Genomic DNA, 21,266 nt, shown 5'->3' on the forward strand with positions numbered 1-21,266 from the left:
GACTGAACTCTACTCTGGTACTGAGAGTGCTGTGAGATGTGGTAGTACCATCTCTGACTTATTTCCAGTTGTTACTGGAGTTTGTCCGGGGTGTGTACTGGCCCGCACTCTTTTCAGCACTTGTATGGACTGGATTATCGGGAGGATGTCGGAGAGATCAAGCTGCGCTGCATCGTTTGGGAATGCCAAGATCTCTGACCTTGATTTCGCAGATGATGCAGTCATCTTTGCGGAGACTTTAGGTATCCTTTTGGGGGCCCTCGAGGTGCTGAATGAGTAGTCGGAGCCCCTGGGATTATGGGTTTCCTGGGTCAAAACTAAGATCCAGTCTTTCAATGACATCTTGGATGCTGCTGTCCAATCTGTGTCTGTTTGGGGTGAGGATGTTGAGGTCGTGGAGAGATTCACTTACCTTGGCAGTGATATTCATGTCTCTGCTGGCTGTGAGTCAGAGTTCAATCGACGTCTGCCCTGGGTCGGGCCTGGGGAGTGATGGATTCACTGGATAATGGGGTGTGGCGCTGCCAGTACCTGTGCGGGAGGACGAAAGTCCGAGACTTCAAGTGCTTGGTGCTTCCAGTCTTGCTCTATGGATGTGAGACTTGGACTCTGACGAAGGATCTGAGACGGAGACTTAATTCCTTTGATATCAGGTCTCTTCGGAGAATCCTTGGCTATCACTGGTCGGACTTTGTGTCCAACAAGCGGTTGCTGAGAGAGACTCAAATGAGATTTGTTACCTGCATAGTCCGTGAGCGTCAGCTGCGGCTGTATGGACATGTGGCTCATTTTCCTGACGCTGATTCTGCTCACCAGATTCTCTCAGCGAGGGAGTCTCCTGAGTGGAGGAGGCCAATGGGCCGACCACCTGCCTTGTGGTTGCAGCAGGTTGATCGGCATCTCAAGGAGATGGGGATGGGCCAGGCATCTGCCTGGGGGATGGTCAGACGGAGGCCCCTGGAGTACCAGCAGTAAGTGGATGCAGCGACGCGCTGCTCTGGCGCATGCTCCCATACCTGACCTGACTTGGTTGGATGTGCGACAAGGACAAATAAATTCGATTTTAGTGAAGAATCGAATCCGCATCCAGCCCAGTGGGATACAAAACATAATCTGTTCAGTCTGATAGATGTATACACTCAACCAAGTACCCTTTTTGGTGTTTAAATGTTTTTATGAATGCCACGTCTTCTTTTTAAAATTATTTAACTTCCCTTTTGGATGTAATACATGGCTGCTGGCTGCATCATTTTCTGGGGCACAGCCCTGCGGTGATGAAGTGCCCCCTGCTTGGAATTTCGAATTAGAGCAGGAATTTAGAATTGGGACAGGTGCCGGCAATCATCATGGAATCTTTATAATGTCCAACAACCAATGCTGGCAGATGAGATGCCCAGTTTAACATCCATCCAAGGAATGGTACACACATCGATGCCTCATCCGGCCTGTGGAGCACCAGGGTGACAGTTTACAGAACGGCCGAGATTTGAACCCAGGCAAGATGGCTCAGAGACAATAGCGTGCAAACCTATAGTGTGAAAAACATCCTGTGTTTTTAGCTTATCTGGAATTGAAATTCCAGTTTAGGTGTTGTCATCATGCACCATCTGTCCATCCGTCCATCCATCTCATATTTCGACTTCTCCAGCCAAACCGCAGGGCTGATCTGGCTTAAATTTGGCAGCATCATTCCACTCCTGACTGTTAATGGGGATTGCAAAACTCGTTTTGGTCATGTGACTTTATGGAGATCAAAATGGCCAACTTTGTAAATTTTTTCAAAAATCTTCTCCAGACCCACCAGTCAGAATACCACCTATTTTCTGTTTCAACAATAGGCCAGGGTAAGGATGTTAAATTGTGGAAGTCATGCCAATCATGTGACCAGAAGTATGCTAAAATGGCCGACTTTGTCAATTTTGGGGATAATCACGTAAATTCTTTCAAAAATATTCTCGAGACCCACCAGTCAGAATGCTATCAAATTTGGGGTACAACATTAGGACATGGTCCTAATGTTAAATGGTGGAAGCCGTGCTGATCACATGACTGGAAGTGTGTCAAAATGGCGGTCGCATAAATTCCTTTAAAAATCTTCTCCAGATGCACCAGTCAGAATGCGAACAAATTTGGGTTACAAAATTATTCCAAGGCCCAGATAAGTTAGAGGTTCAGTGGTCCTATTTTTAGGTCATCTCTACCGAGATGACCTAATAAAGCCGGACCGAATGTCCGTCCATCCGTCCGTCAACAATTTTTCTTTCCGATCTTGATGAAACTTAGTATGTGGGTAGAGGTCGATGAGTGTTGCACAACGATATAACTTTTGTCCGGGTTCAACGTCAGGGTCAAAGTCACGAGGTCACGTAAGTTATAAAAATCGCCATTTTTAAAACCTATCTAGTCTGCCATTCTACAAGATATTCGGCAACTGTTTATTGATTATGATAGTAAAAAAATATTATCTTGTATCGAACTGGAAAGATTTTTGAATTTCCTTCCCGTTTGATCGTCACGTGATCTGGAAGATGGCCAAAAACGCTGATGCGATTCGCAAAGAAGGAAGGAAGGAGAAATGAAATATAAATATAAAACGCATTTTTAGCCTTTTTAGGTCATCTCTTCGAGCATGACCTAATAATATGGGTGTTGAGAGGAGCGGTGACGATCCGTCCGTCCGTCCGTCCGTTCACAATGAAGTTGAAGCGGGAGATCTGGTTATTAGTGATCCTGATAGAGGTCGATGAGATGTACACGATGGTATGACTTTCAAGGTCACCGAAGGTCAAGGTCAAGGTCACGAGGCCTTTGAAGTTGCGAAAATGACGATTTTCAAATTCTATCTCCTCCGCCATTTCTCAAGCGATCTTGAATTTGATTATAGCATATGAATCTATGGGACAATATATAAATTTTGGTCAGACCGGATTTTCGATATTCGCTTTTGTTTTCGTGTCACGTGACTTCAAAGTTGGCAAAAAATGCGGAAATGACGATTTTCATGCGAAAATGACGATTTTCAAAATCTATCTCCTCCTACATTTCTCAAGCGATCTTGAATTTGATTGTGGCATATGAATCTATGGGACAATATCTAAATTTTTGTCGGGCCGGATTTTCGATATTCGCTTTCGTTTTCGTGTCACGTGACTTCAAATTTGGCAAAAAATGCGAAAATGACGATTTTCAAAATCTATCTCCTCCTACATTTCTCAAGCGATCTTGAATTTGATTGTGGCATATGATTCTATGGGACAATATCTAAATTTGGTCAGGCCGGATTTTCGAATTTCGCTTTCGTTTTCGCGTCACGTGACTTCAAAGTTTGCAAAAACTGCCCTACCTTCAGGAGGCTATATATTTTCTCGCAGAGATGACCGTCACTCCCGCACGGGGGGGGGGGGGGGGTAATTTATATTTATACATTTTCCGCCGAAGGTGCAAAAGTTTCAAAACCCGAAATGTAAACGTCTGCATTTATTTTCAAAATATAATTTCGTGCGCGCGCCAAAATGCCGAGTCATCTTAAACCAAACTGCGCAGTTCGAGCTGCGCAGTAGAAATGCACAGTCGAGCTGCACAGTAGTCTTCGGTCATAACTGAACATTGAGAACTTGTGGTATTATAGAGATGACTGTCACCCCCACACGGGGGTAATTTTTATTTCTGCCTTGCATTTTTTTTTTGAATAAGTACTTAGTAATTTTATGCATGTTTACCAACTATTTTCCTTTCCAGCTCATCTCAGCTATGCCTGGTGGGATTGAAGGCGAGATGTTCATCCATTTAATCTTTGATGAAAAGGACGAGTATGTGTCGAATGTTGCTGGCCTTCCTTTGAGATTGATAACAGCTGGATCTCTTGCTGCTGGTGCTCATTACCGTGCACAGATTGATACCACCGAGGTAAGAAGGCAACTTGAACGTTCCATGTTCTTCAATACTAACCTCTTCTGCTGTAGAAATTAATGTGTTTATGTGGTAATAACAATTTCGCAGATTAGTTTGGCATTTTTCCATAACATTGAAACAATTGTCAACATTCATCCGTCAATGGGTGAAATGGTATTGCGATAGTATTTAGTCAATTTGCTGAGGTACTCTCATCCCGAGTATATATACATATATATTTATATATGTGTATATATATATGCATATATATGTATATATATGCATATATATATATATATATATATATATATATATATATATATATATATATATATATATATATATATATATATCTTCTTCTTCTTCTTCTTTCGGCTGCTCCCGTTAGGGGTCGCCACAGCGGATCATCCGTGTGATCCGCATAGTGATTTGGCACAGGTTTTACGCCGGATGCCCTTCCTGACGCAACCCTGGTCGCCTCTTACGACACAGGGATATGGTACACCTATTTTAACCGGGGTATACATATATATATATATATATATATATATATATATATATATATATGTTTTTATATATATATATATATATAAAAACATATATATATATATATATATATATATATATATATGTTTTTATATATATATATATATATATATATATATATATATATATATATATATATATATATATATATATATATATATGCCTGATAAGTGGAGCCTATGCAACTGCATAGACAGACAGAGCCTTCACAAACTGTGTGTGTGTGTGTGTGTGTGTGTGTGTGTGTGTGTGTGTGTGTGTGTGTGTGTGTGTGTGTGTGTGTGTGTGTGTGTGTGTGTGTGTGTGTGTGTGCGTGTGCGCGAGCGCATATATATATTTTTGGGGAGGGGGAGGATAAGAGTGGGGTAGTTGGGATTACACATTTTTAAAGAAGGCGCTTCCAACCAAAAGTAAAAAACTAGATCGACTTCACTAATTTGAGCAAAAAAGCTATAGCAGACCCGGTCTCAGGTAACGTTTCATCGGCTTCGCAACTGGCTTCATCAGGCGCAATATATTTTCTGCCGGTCGATTGGTAATGGCGGACTCCACACTTGCAACAATCTGGGCCATTTATATTGTGCCCGATGAAGCCGGTAAAACGTTGCCTGAGACCGGGTCTGCTCTCACTTTTTTGCTCAAATTGGTGGAGTCGATGTAGTTTTTTTTACTTTTGGTTGGAAGCGCCTTCTTCTTCTTTAAAAAAAAAAAACGCACACACACACACACACACGTTCACATAACTGGTGGTTAAAAACAAACTCTTGCGTGGTGGAAAAAAAACTAAATTCATACTTCAACAATGCTCCGAAAGCTCAAAAATGTATTAGCACAACAGAGGCTTTTGATGGAAGGTTTTCTCAGCTGCTGTAGGTAGTTGTATTACAACTTAATAGATTAAAAAATATAGATCTAATGGGAATACGTGAGCAAAGAGGAAGAAGAAGAGGTTTTCTCAGCTCGTGTAGGTAAGATTGTTCCATGATAATTCTGATAATTGATATACTGTGATTTCCAAATTAAATTTATAAATGTTAGCGTTATAATTTACACGTTATATTGTACGTTTATAACTTATAAGATTTAAAAAAAAAGATCTAAGGAGAACACACAAGCAAGCAGAAAGAAGAGGAGGTTCAGGAGCGTCCGGAATGATAAAAGGAGTGGCTTGCGAGTGTCTCGTCTGGAGCAGACGTTCTGAGAGAGTGCTTACAAAGGAGTAAGATGCATACTGAGCCGAGAAGCATGTTAAAAATCGGAGTGGTGATTGGGAAAGCAGATGAGCATGCTCGACGCTGACATTTTTTCTTTTTTATGAGTACCAAACCATTTGCGCTGGTGCTCATTTGAAAATCAAATAAAAAAATTGTATATATATATACAATTTTGTATATATATATATATAAATGAACCCCTCATTTTGTATATATATATATATATTTATATATATATATATATATATATATATATATATATATATAGATACATACATATATACATACATACATACACACACCAATCTGAAATAATTACAACAATATGAATACTCACGTGTTTCATACATTATTGATTTTATGCCTTGTTTTACGTGACTTTCTGATATATCCAGTTTGGGACTCAGAAGAGATTCTTGAGTGGACTCAAGCTGAAACCATCTATGAACACTTTTGTTGAAATGTCAATGGCTGTCGAGATTCCTAAGGTGGCTCGTAGCGGTGTAAAGTTGGCTGTCGATTTGTCTAGCGAGTTTGGATCTGAAGTCCAAGTCAAACTTGACCACTCAGAGTTGAAACTGAGCATTCTACCTTCACAAAGGTCCACCAATCTGATAAAATCCAGGTAATTATATTTACTAATTACACAATACATGTGTGCACTTGTGAGTGTGCAGATCTATCTTGGAGTGCCGATGTTTATGTTTTATCGATGTGTTATTACTTTACACTCACCATGAATGACAATCACAATACAATTCGGAGACTGTGATTGTTTTGAAAATGTCACAATCACAGCAATGTGGATTTGAAAGTGAAATGGACACCTGGGAAAGGTGAAACTCAAGACTGTCACAAAATAATTTTGATGGTGGCACTGATTTTCATAATTTCTCCCCATTTTATTTTATTTTTCTTGCTTTTCAGTATAAGGACATTCATTTTGTCTCAAGAAATGCAAATGGAAGTTCAAATGGTTGGAAAAGACAGACTCTGCATAAATATCATTCCTGGTTTAAAGGGGTGCGCCAATTCAGAGGGCAACAACATTTATGCCAGGTATTTGACGTCTTGTTATTACTACTCATACATCCTCAGGGGTGCTCTGCACGAAGGGTAGTGAACTTGTTTGTAGCTGCGAATTTATCAGGGTGAGGTAATAACTCCATCATAGGATGCAGCCATTAAAGACTCCCTCAACCAAAACAGGAACCTAGAATGGAATACTCTGACCTATTTTGGAAAGGTGCTGTGAGATCAATAGTATCCACAAATTGATAGAAAATGGGACAACCGGCTTAATATCCTTTTTGAAGGTTGCTACACTCAATGATGCAACACTGTGTCTTTAAAGCACCAGGTTTACAGTTTGTAGTTGGGCTGGAAATCAAACCCAGATTAGACAACTCAAAGGCAAGTATAGTATACTACCTCTGCTCAAGTGTCGTGTTAACCCACTTGATATTTTACACATGCATGTACACAATAAATTCCCACTTGATAACTTGCCTGCATTATTCTCGAGAAGTGACAAACTATTTTGGGGGCAAAACAGGGCAAAATTTGTTGGAATAATACTCTAGATTCCAAAGTATTGAAATAATTATAAATGCTGTCCTTTTTACCTTCTGTTGAGGCTTTTTTTTAGTTCACAACAAAGTTTTATTTTTGCAGTATGGCATCCTATTCGCTAGAATCTACCGATGGAGTCCGTGAATACTCTTTGTCAGCATCACTCAAGGACTTTCCAGGATATCAAAGTGGGGAAGTCGCTTTCAAATTGGCACTACAAACTGATGGTAAGTTAATCATTTCTTCATTATATGTATACTCTTCCATAGACAACAAAGGTGAATGCATAAATAATTCATACTATTGTAAGTTTCAGCATATTTTGGCAAAAAAGCGAGACAATGCTTTATGAGACTTATTTAAAAAAAACAAAAAAAAACCAAGCCCTGTTTTTAAGCAGTCTGCTTCTGCTTTCGACAAAAGTGAATACAAGATATTGTCAAGTTAAGTGTTGGTTCGTGTGTGCAGACGAGTCAAACAATCAGTTTTATCAGTACTGTACTGAAAATAAATGCTGTACTGGCAACAGTTGGACACATGCCTATGAACGTACCATCATAAGCTCTCCTCTTGTTCTATGAAAGGCTTAAAACCCAAAATATCTTTACTTTCCTTATCATGGTGGTTCGCAGACCATTGTCAACTTTGGATTGATAAAACTCTTATATGCATTAGACAAACACTTACTACCTCCAAACCTATGCCAAATAAATTTCAGCCAACCAATAATAAAATTATCGAGGACTTGCATGATAAATATCTTGTGATATTACTTGGGGTTTACAAGATGGCCTTGAGGTACGTACACTCACCTCTAAGCTGTCTAGCTTGGATCCGAATCCCAGCTGTAAACTGTCATCCCGTTGTTTCACAGGTAAGATGATTCATCAGTGTGTGTGCCATCCCTGGGTTGGACGTTAAACGGCTGTCTCATCTGCCGGCATTAATTGGTGGATGTTAAGGATCTCATGGTGTCATTTGCAAAGAGTCGGTGCGCTATCACCGGCCCCATGAACAAATTCCAAATTCTTGCCCCACATACTTCGTCGAACATCAGGTACTTGTTTGTAGCTGCTTGTTTGAACATCAGGTACCAGGTGGTTCGTGAAAGACTTTAGTCAAGCTTCCTCTGGCCAACCCCACAAAAGGAAATAATAGTGGCCGTTAAAGAAAGAAGAAGAAGAATGTTACTTGCAAACCTGTCTTTTTGTTGCTCGACAGAACGAACTATTAATTGGTCAAACTGTGGAGTTTATTTTGCATTTGTCTCTTACCCATGTGTTTCCTCACTTTCAGGTTCTTTGGGATTGAAGGAGGTCTCAACAGAGGCCATATGCAATTGGAATGATGGTCGACTGGAATGGAAGTTCAACACGCCAAACTGCTTGAGCTGTTTGCAGGCTACTCTACAAATACAAGATGAGTCCGACCTCAGCCAAGATCGTCTGGGATATTCAATCAGCTTCAACACGTCAATGCAAAATATATCCCAATCAACACTGCTTGGACGCTATTGGTGGGTGTGGCACGCATCAAACAATGTAGCAGGAAGAAGATTTCTATTGACATATTATAAACATTTACCAAAATACTCACACAGGATTATGGCAGCCAAAAAGTCTTTTCCCACATGTTTTAGTGCTAAAACTTATTGCAAAAATAACACTAATTTTATATGACTTTTATATGACTTTTTATTGATAGATATATATATATATATATATATATATATATATATATATATATATATATATATATATATATATATATATATATATATATATGACTTTTAAAGATGAATGTGAAATTACCAGGAAGTAAATACAGGATATTGCATCACTGTATTTAATGTCATCACCTTCCGATCGACAGGAGAACAAGCAACAAAGATTTCCTGCAAGGCTTCTTTCAGATTCCTCGTTTGAACATTTATGGCAGTTCTCAGGCTGTCACAAATTTTGTGGGTGACGAATACAGTTTAAGATATGAAGGAAAATTAAATGCTGCTCATACCGACATCTCGGCGAAATATGACATTGAATTAGGTGAGTAATGTTTCCTCAAATCCCATAGATATCAGCACGTGTGACAAAATACATCAATTTATACACAAAAATGCATGACTTGGTGAATAATTATTTCGAATATGGGATTGATAACGAGTCGGACAAGACCAATTTCATTCTTTGTTTTTTCTACTTTGCAATGTCATGGCTCATGGAAGAGTGAGGTGACAAAGGATAAAGAGGTAATGAACTGAGACTGGAGCAGTTTGGCAACGGTTTGACACAATAAAGAAGGGAACTAGAACAGCACTCGGTAGAGCTTGTACCTCTGCCAGGCTGAACAGTTTACGTTTTGTATCCCACTGATAGGCCGAATCTGCATCCAGACCTTAACCAAATTCGAATCTGCTTGTTCTCGTTACCTACCCAACTCATCGACGTAGTTTTGTAATCCGTCCACAACTTTATAAAACAACATGCTATACATCGTTTTTCACCCGATCTCTCGATGGTGAAGAATCACTTAAAATTTTCTTGTATCTGCATTCACATCTGGACACAGATCTTCACCAAAATCTAATCAATTTGTCCTTGGCACATACCCAACCTGTCCAACAAATTTAATCGACATCCATCCATAACTTTTTGAGATATCCTGCTCACAGACAGGCTGACAAACAGAGAGGGGTGAAAACGTAACCTCCAGCCACCTTTGGTAGTGGAGGTAATGAACAAACAGAAAAAGAGGAGAGAGAGAGAGCGAGAAAGGAAACTTGGTAACCTTATGCTAGGTTTGATAGGATCAATTGGTGTCGAAAATATTGTGGCTAGGGATGGAGGATAATATGATATTGTAGTGCACCACCTGCTTGAAGCCTGAGAGGGAAGGGTATGATTGATCAATCTCAAAATGGCAGAGCAACATATGAGGGGAAAAGAGGAACAAAAGAGTTGAGGTGTACAATAAGCCTGGGTTCATTTCAATATATCATTCTGGGACATGTACACAACTTTGCATTAGTTCACTGAAAAAATAATGCTTGTTGAACCGAAAAATATATAAATAGATATACTTTGAGGATGATGACATTGCTAAAATCATAAACCAAGATAGAATCTTTGCTTTTGCTGCAAGGAATGTATTAGCTATGACAATAGTGGTTCACCATCCTCAATTTGAGAGTCATGTACAAGGAAAAGTCTAACGATATAGGCTAACATTAATTGATTTTTTTAGGAAAAGTTTGAGTGAAAGTTGAGCCACTACCTAACATTCTGAATTGGAATGACATGTTTACACAGATGCTGATAAGCTTGAAGCGCGTTGGTCTGAAGATGTGCATGTGAAGCTTCATCAGCTTCTCAAAGCTCTCGCACCACAAAACAGTGGGAATATCTTGAAAGGCCTGGGACATTTGATCGATAAAATGCTGGAACAACGTATCGCTCAGACAGACATGACGATCAGACACATCATGTCTAAGAGTTTAGAGGTATGTTGCTTTATGCTATCCTCACTGTCATGACTCACTCTGCATGCAAAAAGCAAGGGTGAAAAAAGGCTGGCCAATGGGGATGAGAGGTTTCAGATTTACAGTCGAAGAAGTGACTTTGAGGTCTTTTGCCCAACAATGAAGAAGCAAACCACTAATTTCATATTGCATCCGATTTGCTTTTGCATTGTTCTTTTATTACTTGAGCTTTAATATAATATTGGATGAAAGCTTGTTATAGTAAAGGTATTGTGATGTCAGGCACTAGTAAAGGTATATGCAAAGGAAATTACACTAAAAAAAAATCTTTTTTTTATGTTTCATGACCAGGCTGCAGACATTGGCCTTCAAAAAACGGGCTATGTGAATGCTCTGCAGCATCTTCGAAGAGTCTTCAAAATGCCAAGTGGCAAAAAATTTCTTCTGCTATCTCTAAGTTTACCGAAAGAGCTTTTCACAACGAGGTGTGTATGAGAGAACTGAGATTAAGGTTTGTGACTTTGTTGGACATATTAGCATAATCTAAGACAGAACTTTATTCAATGGTGCTTCCATGGGTTTTCTAATTTCCCTCAATCCAAAGAAGAATGTGATAAAATTCTTCACTAGTGTCCCATTTTGTTAATCTTTATTTATATTGCACTTTATACTTCCTGTGCTTACCAGTAATGGGAGCATGAGCTACAAGTTCAACAAGGACAGCTGGTTTCTCACAATTCCGCTACCGATGGGTGGCCGAACAACTTCTGCCATACGCCTCCTGCCCATGACTTTGCACACTCCCGCCCTCAACTACCCTTTACTCAGCATGAGGATTCCATCCCATAAACTCACACTTCCACCCGTTGTTCTTCCCTACTTCGGAAAGGTGATGAAATTTCCATGTGTAAGGCCTAGGGCCAACCAGTCTTGAAATTATCTCCCCCGTTACAGTATTTCTAAAGAACTAAAGCTGAGCTAGCAGTAACTGCACCATTCACTGGTTAACTGATTAGACATGGACTTCATAATCATCACATCACATCCCAGTCCATACTCCACATCTCATTTGGTTATGCTTCATTCTAAATACAATGTGAAAGGGATGTTTCACATTAAAAATGTTCATTGTCTGCCATAAATGTATTTGCTAGTTTGGTTTTGTTCTCGCTTAGGTTGACACCATCCAGGGCGTGCGAATCCCCAATAGTCACACCTTGAGGCTGCCACTGTTTGGTGCTCTTTCAATGAAATACAATCTCAAAAACAATTTGTATAACTGGACCTTCGATGCTGAGTTTGGCAACAAGACAACAGGTGATGAGAAGGTTGTTTTTGAAGCCAAGATTGGGTCAAACTCAAACAGCTTTATCTCGACCCTCTCACATGTGCTCACTAGTAAGTACCTCAATCAAGGTTTACATCCAAACATTCAATTCATTACTTTGATATGCAAACTTAAGTGTAACACCCCAAATAAAAAATGTTTCATGTGAGATCTGATGAAAATGTCATCAGATCTTTTATCAGGTCGAATGAGAAATCACAGAAAATCTTTTCCTCCGCCACCAAAGGTGGATGGAGATTATGTTTTTACCCCCATCTGTCTGTTTGTTTGTTTGCTTGTGAACAAAATATCTCAAAAGGTTGTGCATGGATTTGGATGAAATTTTGTGGAGAGCTCTGGTATGTGACAAGGACAAAATGATTAGATTTTGGTAAAGATCCAAATCCGGATCTGGATCCGATAATTTTAAAGTGATTTTTCACCATTGGGAAATAGGGCCAAAAACGACATAAAGCACTATATCTTGAAAAGTTATGGACGGATTCGGGTGAAAGTTGGTAGATGAGTTGGTTAGGTGATAAGAACAAGTGGATTAAATTTTATTTCAGGTTCAAATCCAGATCCAGCCTATCAGTGGGGTACAAAACATAAACTAATCAGCCTGGCAGAGGTATGCGCTCTCTCTCCCGTGTGCCCTTCTAGTATTTTTTTGTAAGTGGTGTGAGTGACCATTTGTTTATTTCATACAAAAAGTGGTATAAAGTTTTACCCCCCACCCCCCCAATCACCACCCCACTTGCAACTCACTCATTGGCTCGTATGTCTCATACATGCTTCTTTCTTAACCCTCCTCCCCTCATCTCTTACTTTTATCTACTTGCAACCTCATTTCCACTCATTTCCCCATTCCTTCCATGACTCAAGATACTCTCCTTTCTCTTCCCTATCCCCTCTTCTTTTTTTCCATTTCCTAATTTTAATTTTATCACTTTAGTCCTCTGCGCTCACCCCTCCCACCTCCTCCTCAACCTAATGCATACATTTAAAAAAAAGGTCCCTAAAAGGTGTATTAATGTAGTTATTTCATCATCTCATTGTGCTTGCTTGTCTTTTTTTTCAGGTAACATCAAAGTTTCTCACACTGGTTGGAAAGTCTTAGAACTTCAAACTGGACTTTCACACAGATGTCCGTTAATTGATTTTAATAGCACGTTTGAGAGTGCAACAGACCTCTCAGGAGGTTTCTCAAGTAGACTTCAAGGCCTGGCAGGTGTAGAAATACCTTATGCTAAGGCGAACACCAGCTTCAAAGCCACAGTGGAGGCCAGGGATGGACAGGCTTCATTCCTACATAACGTTGAGACCAAGTCGACCCTTTTAAACAAGTTCCATAACAATTTCAATCACACCATTTCAGGATTTTACCACATGGAAGACTATAACAGCAAAGTAAAGACAACGATGGTCATTGACTCATCATTTGGTAACTTTGTCGATGAATGGCAAGTGTTGTTTACGAACAGACAACTGACTATATCTGACATAAACGCTGGCAATGTTCTGTCCTTCCTGCTCAATAATACGTTAAGCATGACATTATCTGCTGAAGAAATTAAGGGAAGTATGAATTCAAAGGTGAGGAGAGGCTTGGATGTTGTCATTTACAAGGCACAAATTGTAAGTGACGAGGATGCATTACTCCTGAATGAGGAGTTAAAGGGATCACTTTTCGGCATGTTCTTCAACTACTCTGCTGGATTCAGGAGTGATGATGAACAGATAAATTTGTACTCTGTGACAGAAGGAAGAAATAGGGAGACCTCCATCTCTAAGTTAGCCTTTAACAACAAAATTAACATCACTTACACACTCTCAGGGATAGATTTCTCATTTGTTGAGCGTGGTGGTTACAACAAACATGAACTTCACAATACATTGCTCGGCTCATTCAATAGCAAAGGCCTGCTTATTTTAATGGAAACGTTCCTGAACAACGCCTCCCACAAGGCAAGATTGAAAATCAATAGTCGTCACCTCCAAGGTAGATCAAAAACAATGATCAACTACCCAGGACTCTCTTTTGAAAACAACATTGAGGGAAATGCCTCTCTATCTGGAGTTTTCTTCACAGCTTTCATGAATGGCACAATGGGAAAACAAAATGTCATGAATAAGTTTGAAGTTAAGACTGATGCCTCTGAATTGATTGCCAGGAACATGTACAAGAGCAATATATTTTATCCAGCCGTCATCAATCATGGTCTTGATGTTATGCTTCGCAGTGATGGCATCATTCTCAAAACCATGTTGACTGGAAAGTTTGCAAACAATGAGTTGAGTAATATCAATGAACTGCGAGTTAAACTGTGGACGCTAAAGTTGGAATCCATATCAATGGGAGATGTTTATGGTTCTCAAATTTCAAATAACGTAAATGTAAACATTGGATTTCCAAGACAAACATTTTATGCCCGTTCCAACTGGAAATTCAAGGATATTGAAATGATCAATATTGCCAAGCTAGATTTGTCATCATTGAAACTCAACTTTGACAATAATTTCACCAGCAAATGTTCAAGTCACGAGCTGAAGCAGAAATTTGAGGTACTGTATTCTGACATGGCTGGCCATTTCAGAGTCAGTACCAATGGCAGTTTTTATGGAGGGAACATCAAAAACAAACTAAATATGGAGTTTGCAGGCCTTTCAGGGAAGCTTGAGTCTTCAACAAAATATTTTTCAGAACCACTTGAGTTCTCCAACATGATTCAAAGCTCAGTCCGTCCTTTTGCAGTTAATCTTGAAATGACGACAGATGGAAAGATGATGGTCAGATTCTTCGGTGAGCATTCTGGGGAAATGTACAGCAATATCATGTTGCAGTCTAAGCCACTCGTGTATACACTGAAGCATGCATACACTGGCAGTAGCAGGCATACGTTCCAGTCTGGAAAAGAGTACAGCACCGAATTGCAGCACGACTTTGACACGCTCTTCAATCTGAGGGAGCAAATGCTAAAGTGGGACCTGAGAAGTGAATTGAACAATAATCGCTACACTCATCAGGTGTATTTGGCGAACAATGAAAATAGCATCACCCTCAAAACACAGAATAATGCAAGTGTAGATCTTAATCTTCTAGATATCAGCATCAAAGTTCCATCAATCAACTTACCTGTTCTGAAAATAAACAGGGCAGCACAATATTATAATCTGCTGGAAATGCTGTCTATTAAGCCAAAACTCACCAAAGACCTGCAGGACTTCAATCTCTCTGCTTCGTTGGATTATGATAAAAATAAAGATGTTCACCTGGTTAACATTCCATTCATAGAGGGTTTCCCATTTTATTTCAACATGCTGAAGGTTTCTACCATCAACGTGTTAAGATCTGTGAAAGAGATTCTGCCTACAGCAGAAAATATCAATAGATTTGTTAAAAATTTTGAACGGATGGTAAACAATGTTGCACAGGAATTCAACGAGATTGTGCAAAATATGAACTTCGAAAAACGTATAAAATATGCACAAAAGGAGCTCTTTCATTCAATGAAAAACTACGATCTGAATTCGCTCTCTGTCGATGGAATGATTTCCTGGATTGAAGCGTCATCAGAGCTTCACTTAAGTGGGTTGGTTGAGATTGTCGAGCGAGTAAGAGCTGTAATAATCGACTTCATTAGGACATATTCAATCGATGATTTCATCTTTGGAATTCTCGATGACATGATTGAAAGGATGAAAAGATTTAACCAGCAATATGGAATCTTGAGCGGAATGAATGAAGCCATTGAAAAGTTGAAGATTTTTATCAAGCAATATGATGGTGAGTTGGTGAAGAAATACATGATCAATGAAGCAGGAAAAATAACAAATTTGATGTATGAAAGTTTGGATAGATTGCAGACCTTTATTCGTGAAGAGGACTTGAAAGTAGTGATCACAAATGTCATTTCTTTCATCAAGGATATCGACATAAACAAGGTGATACAATACCTGAAGGACATTATACACGGTGAGAAGTTCAGACAAGTCATTCAAAATATTCGGGATTGGATTGTCGATACATTACACCATTACAAAGTCAAAGAACGTGCTATGGAACTTTTGCTTTTTCAGATGATGAATGAACACGCAATATTTGAAAAGATAAATACTCTTGTGACCTCTGTGACGAACGCGGTGCAACGATATGTGAACAAACATGTCCGAAGACTGGCTGAATACCTGAAATATTCCAAATTCAATAGCATTATTCTACCATGTACTGTCTTCATAGATGATTTGCTAAACATGCTCAAAAGAACGAATTACCAGCAATTTGTCGACAATATTAATGACGTTGTGAATTTCACAATAATGTACCTGCAAGACTTTGATTACGACCAATTTGTGAAAGAAATGAATGCATTGATTAAAGAAAAGACAGATATAATCAACCAATATCTCCAAAATAATGATATACCAATGATGTTGAAAGATAAAGTCAAAGAAGTCGGAGAGAAATTGAAAGGTCTGACAGACATCTCTTTTGCTGACATTGAAAAATGTTTCACGCGCATGGCAGTACGGCTGTTGAGAGCAACACATCTTGATTATTTGTTGATGGCAATCAGCAATGCTATGACTTCTCTCAACGATGCAATTCGCAACATGGATTTACATAAAGAAATAAATGGGATTTTGAAAAGCATCACTGCAGTCGCTGCTCGTGCCATGACAGCTGTGAGTGAATTTGATGTCAGTGAAGCGGTCATTGCCGCACTTGATGAATTGAGAGGGTTTGCTTCAAAATACAATCTGCAAGGTATAGTAGATGAAATCCGGAATTTCTTAGAAAAGGGTTTCACCACACCAAAAGTTCACATCTTTTCATACACAATTCCTTCCTTTGAGATCAGCCTCGGAGCATTGCGGAAATTGAAGATACCAACAGAATTTGATACTCCTGCTTTCACTGTTCCATTTACTGACTTGCATTTGAGATCATTCCACCTTGACCTGAAAACACTCAGCAATATAGATATTCCAAATAATTTTTATACCCCAGAATTTTATGTCCTTGGCTATTTCAAGGTTGATGCGATTAAGATAGACTTTCAGGAGATCAAGCAGGTTATCTTGAATGTGATCGATTTACTATACTCCATTAGACGTCCTACTGACGTCATAGTGGAAATGTTACCAGCAGTAGAATTTTACTTTTCGGACATAAAACCGTTCAACATACCAATCCTAACATGGAAAATAGAGAATATTGACTTCCCAGATATCAAATTTCCAGAATTCACTGTTCCATTGCTGAACGATTTTGATTTCCCAAAACTAAAAATTCCAAATATTGACCTCCCGAAGATCCCAAATACAGTGACGTTACCTGCAGTAGGACAACTGAATGCTGAACTGAAAGTTGTAACACCTTTGTACAATTTACAGGTTTCAGCTGGTGTCCACAACAAAACAGCAAATCCAGACAGCCCAGTCATTCTGTCTTTCCTTAACGCCGAGGCGAAGTCTGACAATGACATGCTAGCTTTTCAAATGATCGCAGATTTGCAAGTATCCTCACCTCAGATGCAATATTTAGAGATTGAAACGAATGCCAAACTAACTCAGGCACTGGGTTCCTTCTTTCATAAAGGCAGCATCAAGTTGACAACAGCTCGTGTTGTTGCACATGCTATCAATACCATCGCTGCTAACACAACGGCTTACAAAGCTGAACTTCGTAACTCTGCTTTGCTACGAATACAACGGTCCATTTCCCTGAATTCAAATACAAGCTACCGGCACAATCTCACCTTCTCTTCACTTGATGGCAATATGAACTATGATAACAAAATAATGGCTTCTGCACATGCTTCAGGAATACATCTTGATATCTTTAATAATGCTACAATGAAAGGTCATGTCAATGAAAAGTCTTATGAGGGAAAACATACCAACCATCTTCACTCCTCAATCTTAGGTGCTACCTTCTTGGTGAAAGCTAAGGTGAATGATGTGAATAAGGTGAGAAGTATCAACCATGAGATGAAACTCAAGATTGTGCCTTACAGCATGGATTTCCGGCATAATGGTGAAACCTCCATCAATGTATTGGGACGAAGCATCGTTAACACCACAGTCAAAGTGAAACTTTTCACACTGGAGGTCAATATGAACCACACTGCCGAAGGCATGAAAACGGTTAAGGGAAGAATTAATGAGGCACTCCACCTGAGGGCTACACCATCTGAGATAGATTTGACTGGCTACTCTCATTGCGATGGCAAGCTTTACTTGCCATTTCAGCTACCGACCAAAATAAACTTCCATAATGTCTATGCTCTGACTCTTAACTCTAAATTGCAAAGGGCAAACTGGGACATGTCATCTACATTCAACCGTTATCATTTTGGTCACAACTTCTCTTTCTCAAATGATGCCGATAAGATCCTGGGTTCGTTTAGCGCCCAGGGAACTTTTAACTTGGGTTTCCTTCAACGCAAGATTGATATACCTGCTATGTCAATCCCTTATATAGAAAGCATGACACCCAAAGTGGAGAATTTAGTGATCTGGGACAAACTTAACCTAGAATCGCTGATTAAGACTCCCCAGCAGATCGTGAACCTCACCATGAAAATCCAATATGACAAAAATAAGCATTGGCATGCTTATGATATTTTATTGCCTGAAATTTTACAAAATTCGATAGATATCTACAGGGAAAACGTGGTTAAACTTCTCAATACAGCACGCTCTAAATCACTAAGATGGATGAAGTGGAGCTATGATTCTGTGAGATACAGCTATGATGATCTATCCTCTGATGCCACAGTTGTAGATAATGTACCAAGGCTAATGCTCCCCACTTTCACAATCCCCATCCTAAACTTACAAGCTTCAAGTTATAATCTAGACTTTCCTGATGTAGGTTTCCTTGTTTCAAGGCAATATAAGACTCCTCATTTTAATTTTCCCATCATTGGCTACAAGGTTCCATCTTACAAGCTGGTACTTCCAACCATTGTGATGCCAGACTTCAACCTACCTAAGTGGCGTAGGTTGCTGATTCTTCCTCATTTCAACATCCTAGACCTTCCTCAAACACTGTACCTACCAGCATTTGGAAATTTCACTTATGACGCATCTTTCAGTTCCACCCCAATTTCTGTGACTGTTAATTCAGCTATCATAAATGGTTCCAACATCATCGCCCATGTTCAAATGCACAGCATTGGTCCAGACTTTCTTAATATGCAACTAAATGGTCGATCAAGCTTATCACAAAAAGCAAATCGCATCAAGTTGGCAAACACATTTAGTTTTGAACACTACTTGGGCAACATGAGACATGACAGCAGCATAAAAATGAAAAAACAAGGGATCGATATTTCCTTAGACTCTCATGGTATGTTCGAAACACAGGCAGTGAAGTTTGTTGTTGATCAAGATGTGCATAGCAACAGCAGGATGAAACCATTGCTCCAGATGAAACATCAGGCATCCTTGAAAGTGGATAGAATCTTGATGTTTTTTGACAACAATCTGTTACCTGACTTTAATGGATATCTCGGGCACAATATTACAGTGGATGCTCTTTGGCCAACATTCTCTGTCGACTCTCATTTCAAGTCAGTAGGTCAAATGGACAAAGATATTGATGGTAGTTTCAGTGGAAAGCTAGAAAACACTGCAAACATGCAGCTGAATAAACATGGCCTGCGTTCTTCAATATATAATGACCTGAGCTCCAATTGCAGCTTCCTGGAAGTTATCTATTTGAACATCTCATCCAAAGAAGAGTTTGATTTGGAGCTATCAGCCTTACGACTCTATGCTATGTTGAAACACAACTCCCAAAATAAAGAACGGGTAAATGGGAAATTCTATGGCTCAGGTCAAAATAATATGGAAGGAAAACTGGAGTTTAAGAGTACACCACAGGAACTGAGTGCTTCTCTAAAGGCTTTCATTCAACAGCCTAACAGCCTTACTCAGAAAGTTCATTTCCATGAAATCATCAGTTTATTTTTGAATCCACAGAACCAATCTATTAAATGGAATGGAAATGGACAGATTTCCTCCGTATCATACTTGCACGAGGCACGAATTGCCAACAAAGAACGTAAGCTTACTTACAGTTCCGATGCCTTTTTGGAGGGGCACGCTGCATTCATGAAAAAGATCATCTTCCCCCTGTATAGAAAGAGCTTATGGGATGTGCTCAAAATGAGTACGACGACAAGGGAGCAAGATCTGCAGCGTATCAAATTATCCTCAGCCCTCGAGTACCTCAAAAACCCGAATGGATTTCTACTGCAACCTCCTCAACTGGAAGCAACAAATGGCAGAAAGATAAGCTTCCCTGCTGTGACCCTTTACATTCCTGAATGTGTCAAACATTTGCCAGAGAAGATACGACAGGGCCTGCGTTTAATCTCAGGAATAACATGGCCCGAAGCTTTTGATGGAAAAATATCCATTCCACGAATTAAAATCCCATTGGTGAACATGATTATTGGTCCATACAACATTGACTTCTGGAGTTTTGAATTTCCAGAATATTTCACCGTTCCAGAGTTCACCATTCCATTCACGAATGTACTGGTTCCAAGTTACACTGTAAAGTTCAGTGAAATAGAATTCCCAACACGTTTTAAAACTACAGAATTTCGCATTCCATTCAGTGACCTTATTGTTCCGTCATACACCATTGACCTAAAAAATATTCACATCCCCAATGTGATCATGTTTCCCTCTTTTAGCACTGACTTCCTAAATTTCCCGGAAATTCATTTTCCTCAGCTCGAAATTACAATGAACTACATTGCTATGAAAGAATACGCTGTTCCATATTTCAAGCTGTCCATCCCAGCTTTCAGGATAAATATTCGCAGATTTGATTGGTCATTTAGTAACATTCTGTATTTTGACATCCTTCGTGGGTATGATCTCGAAAAGCCAATCTTTTCTTTCCCTGCCATTGATATTGATGTTCCTGCTTTCAAACTTGCCTTGCCGGCCGCCATCAAACTGCCTAGTTTTGGAAGTCTTTCTGGCTCATTCAACATCTCGTCACCTGTGTACAACCTCACGTTGTCGAGCAGCATGGAAAATGGAACTTTTGCAAATAAGGAAGCGCACGTTATCTTCATCACAGATGCCAGCACGATGTCTACTCTTCGTTTCCTGGAATTTGACTTGGATGGTAAGTTGCTTTTTTATTCATCTCGCTGCCATTTTTTTGCTCATCTTTTGACTGTTTCATGCTGAAGTTGATGGGAATATA

General features: G+C 39.4%; 1 protein-coding gene across 2 annotated transcripts in view; it reads left to right on the forward strand.

Annotated features, from left to right (window-relative positions):
• APOB (apolipoprotein B) overlaps positions 1-21,266 on the forward strand; it is a 95,747-nt gene that overhangs the window by 49,643 nt on the left and 24,838 nt on the right. For both annotated transcript variants that reach the window (XM_085881549.1, XM_085881551.1), the window contains 11 exons: positions 3,739-3,906; positions 6,047-6,276; positions 6,579-6,710; positions 7,326-7,450; positions 8,520-8,739; positions 9,096-9,268; positions 10,532-10,722; positions 11,053-11,186; positions 11,389-11,590; positions 11,877-12,099; positions 13,110-21,185. In XM_085881549.1, coding sequence (XP_085737675.1) covers positions 3,739-3,906; positions 6,047-6,276; positions 6,579-6,710; positions 7,326-7,450; positions 8,520-8,739; positions 9,096-9,268; positions 10,532-10,722; positions 11,053-11,186; positions 11,389-11,590; positions 11,877-12,099; positions 13,110-21,185 — 9,874 coding nt within the window. The remainder of the gene's footprint in view (positions 1-3,738; positions 3,907-6,046; positions 6,277-6,578; positions 6,711-7,325; positions 7,451-8,519; positions 8,740-9,095; positions 9,269-10,531; positions 10,723-11,052; positions 11,187-11,388; positions 11,591-11,876; positions 12,100-13,109; positions 21,186-21,266) is intronic.

Source organism: Eptatretus burgeri, chromosome 5 (assembly GCF_056783735.1).
Source record: "Eptatretus burgeri isolate ZD-2024b chromosome 5, Ebu_testis_v1, whole genome shotgun sequence".
In the NCBI taxonomy this organism is placed as follows: domain Eukaryota; kingdom Metazoa; phylum Chordata; class Myxini; order Myxiniformes; family Myxinidae; genus Eptatretus; species Eptatretus burgeri.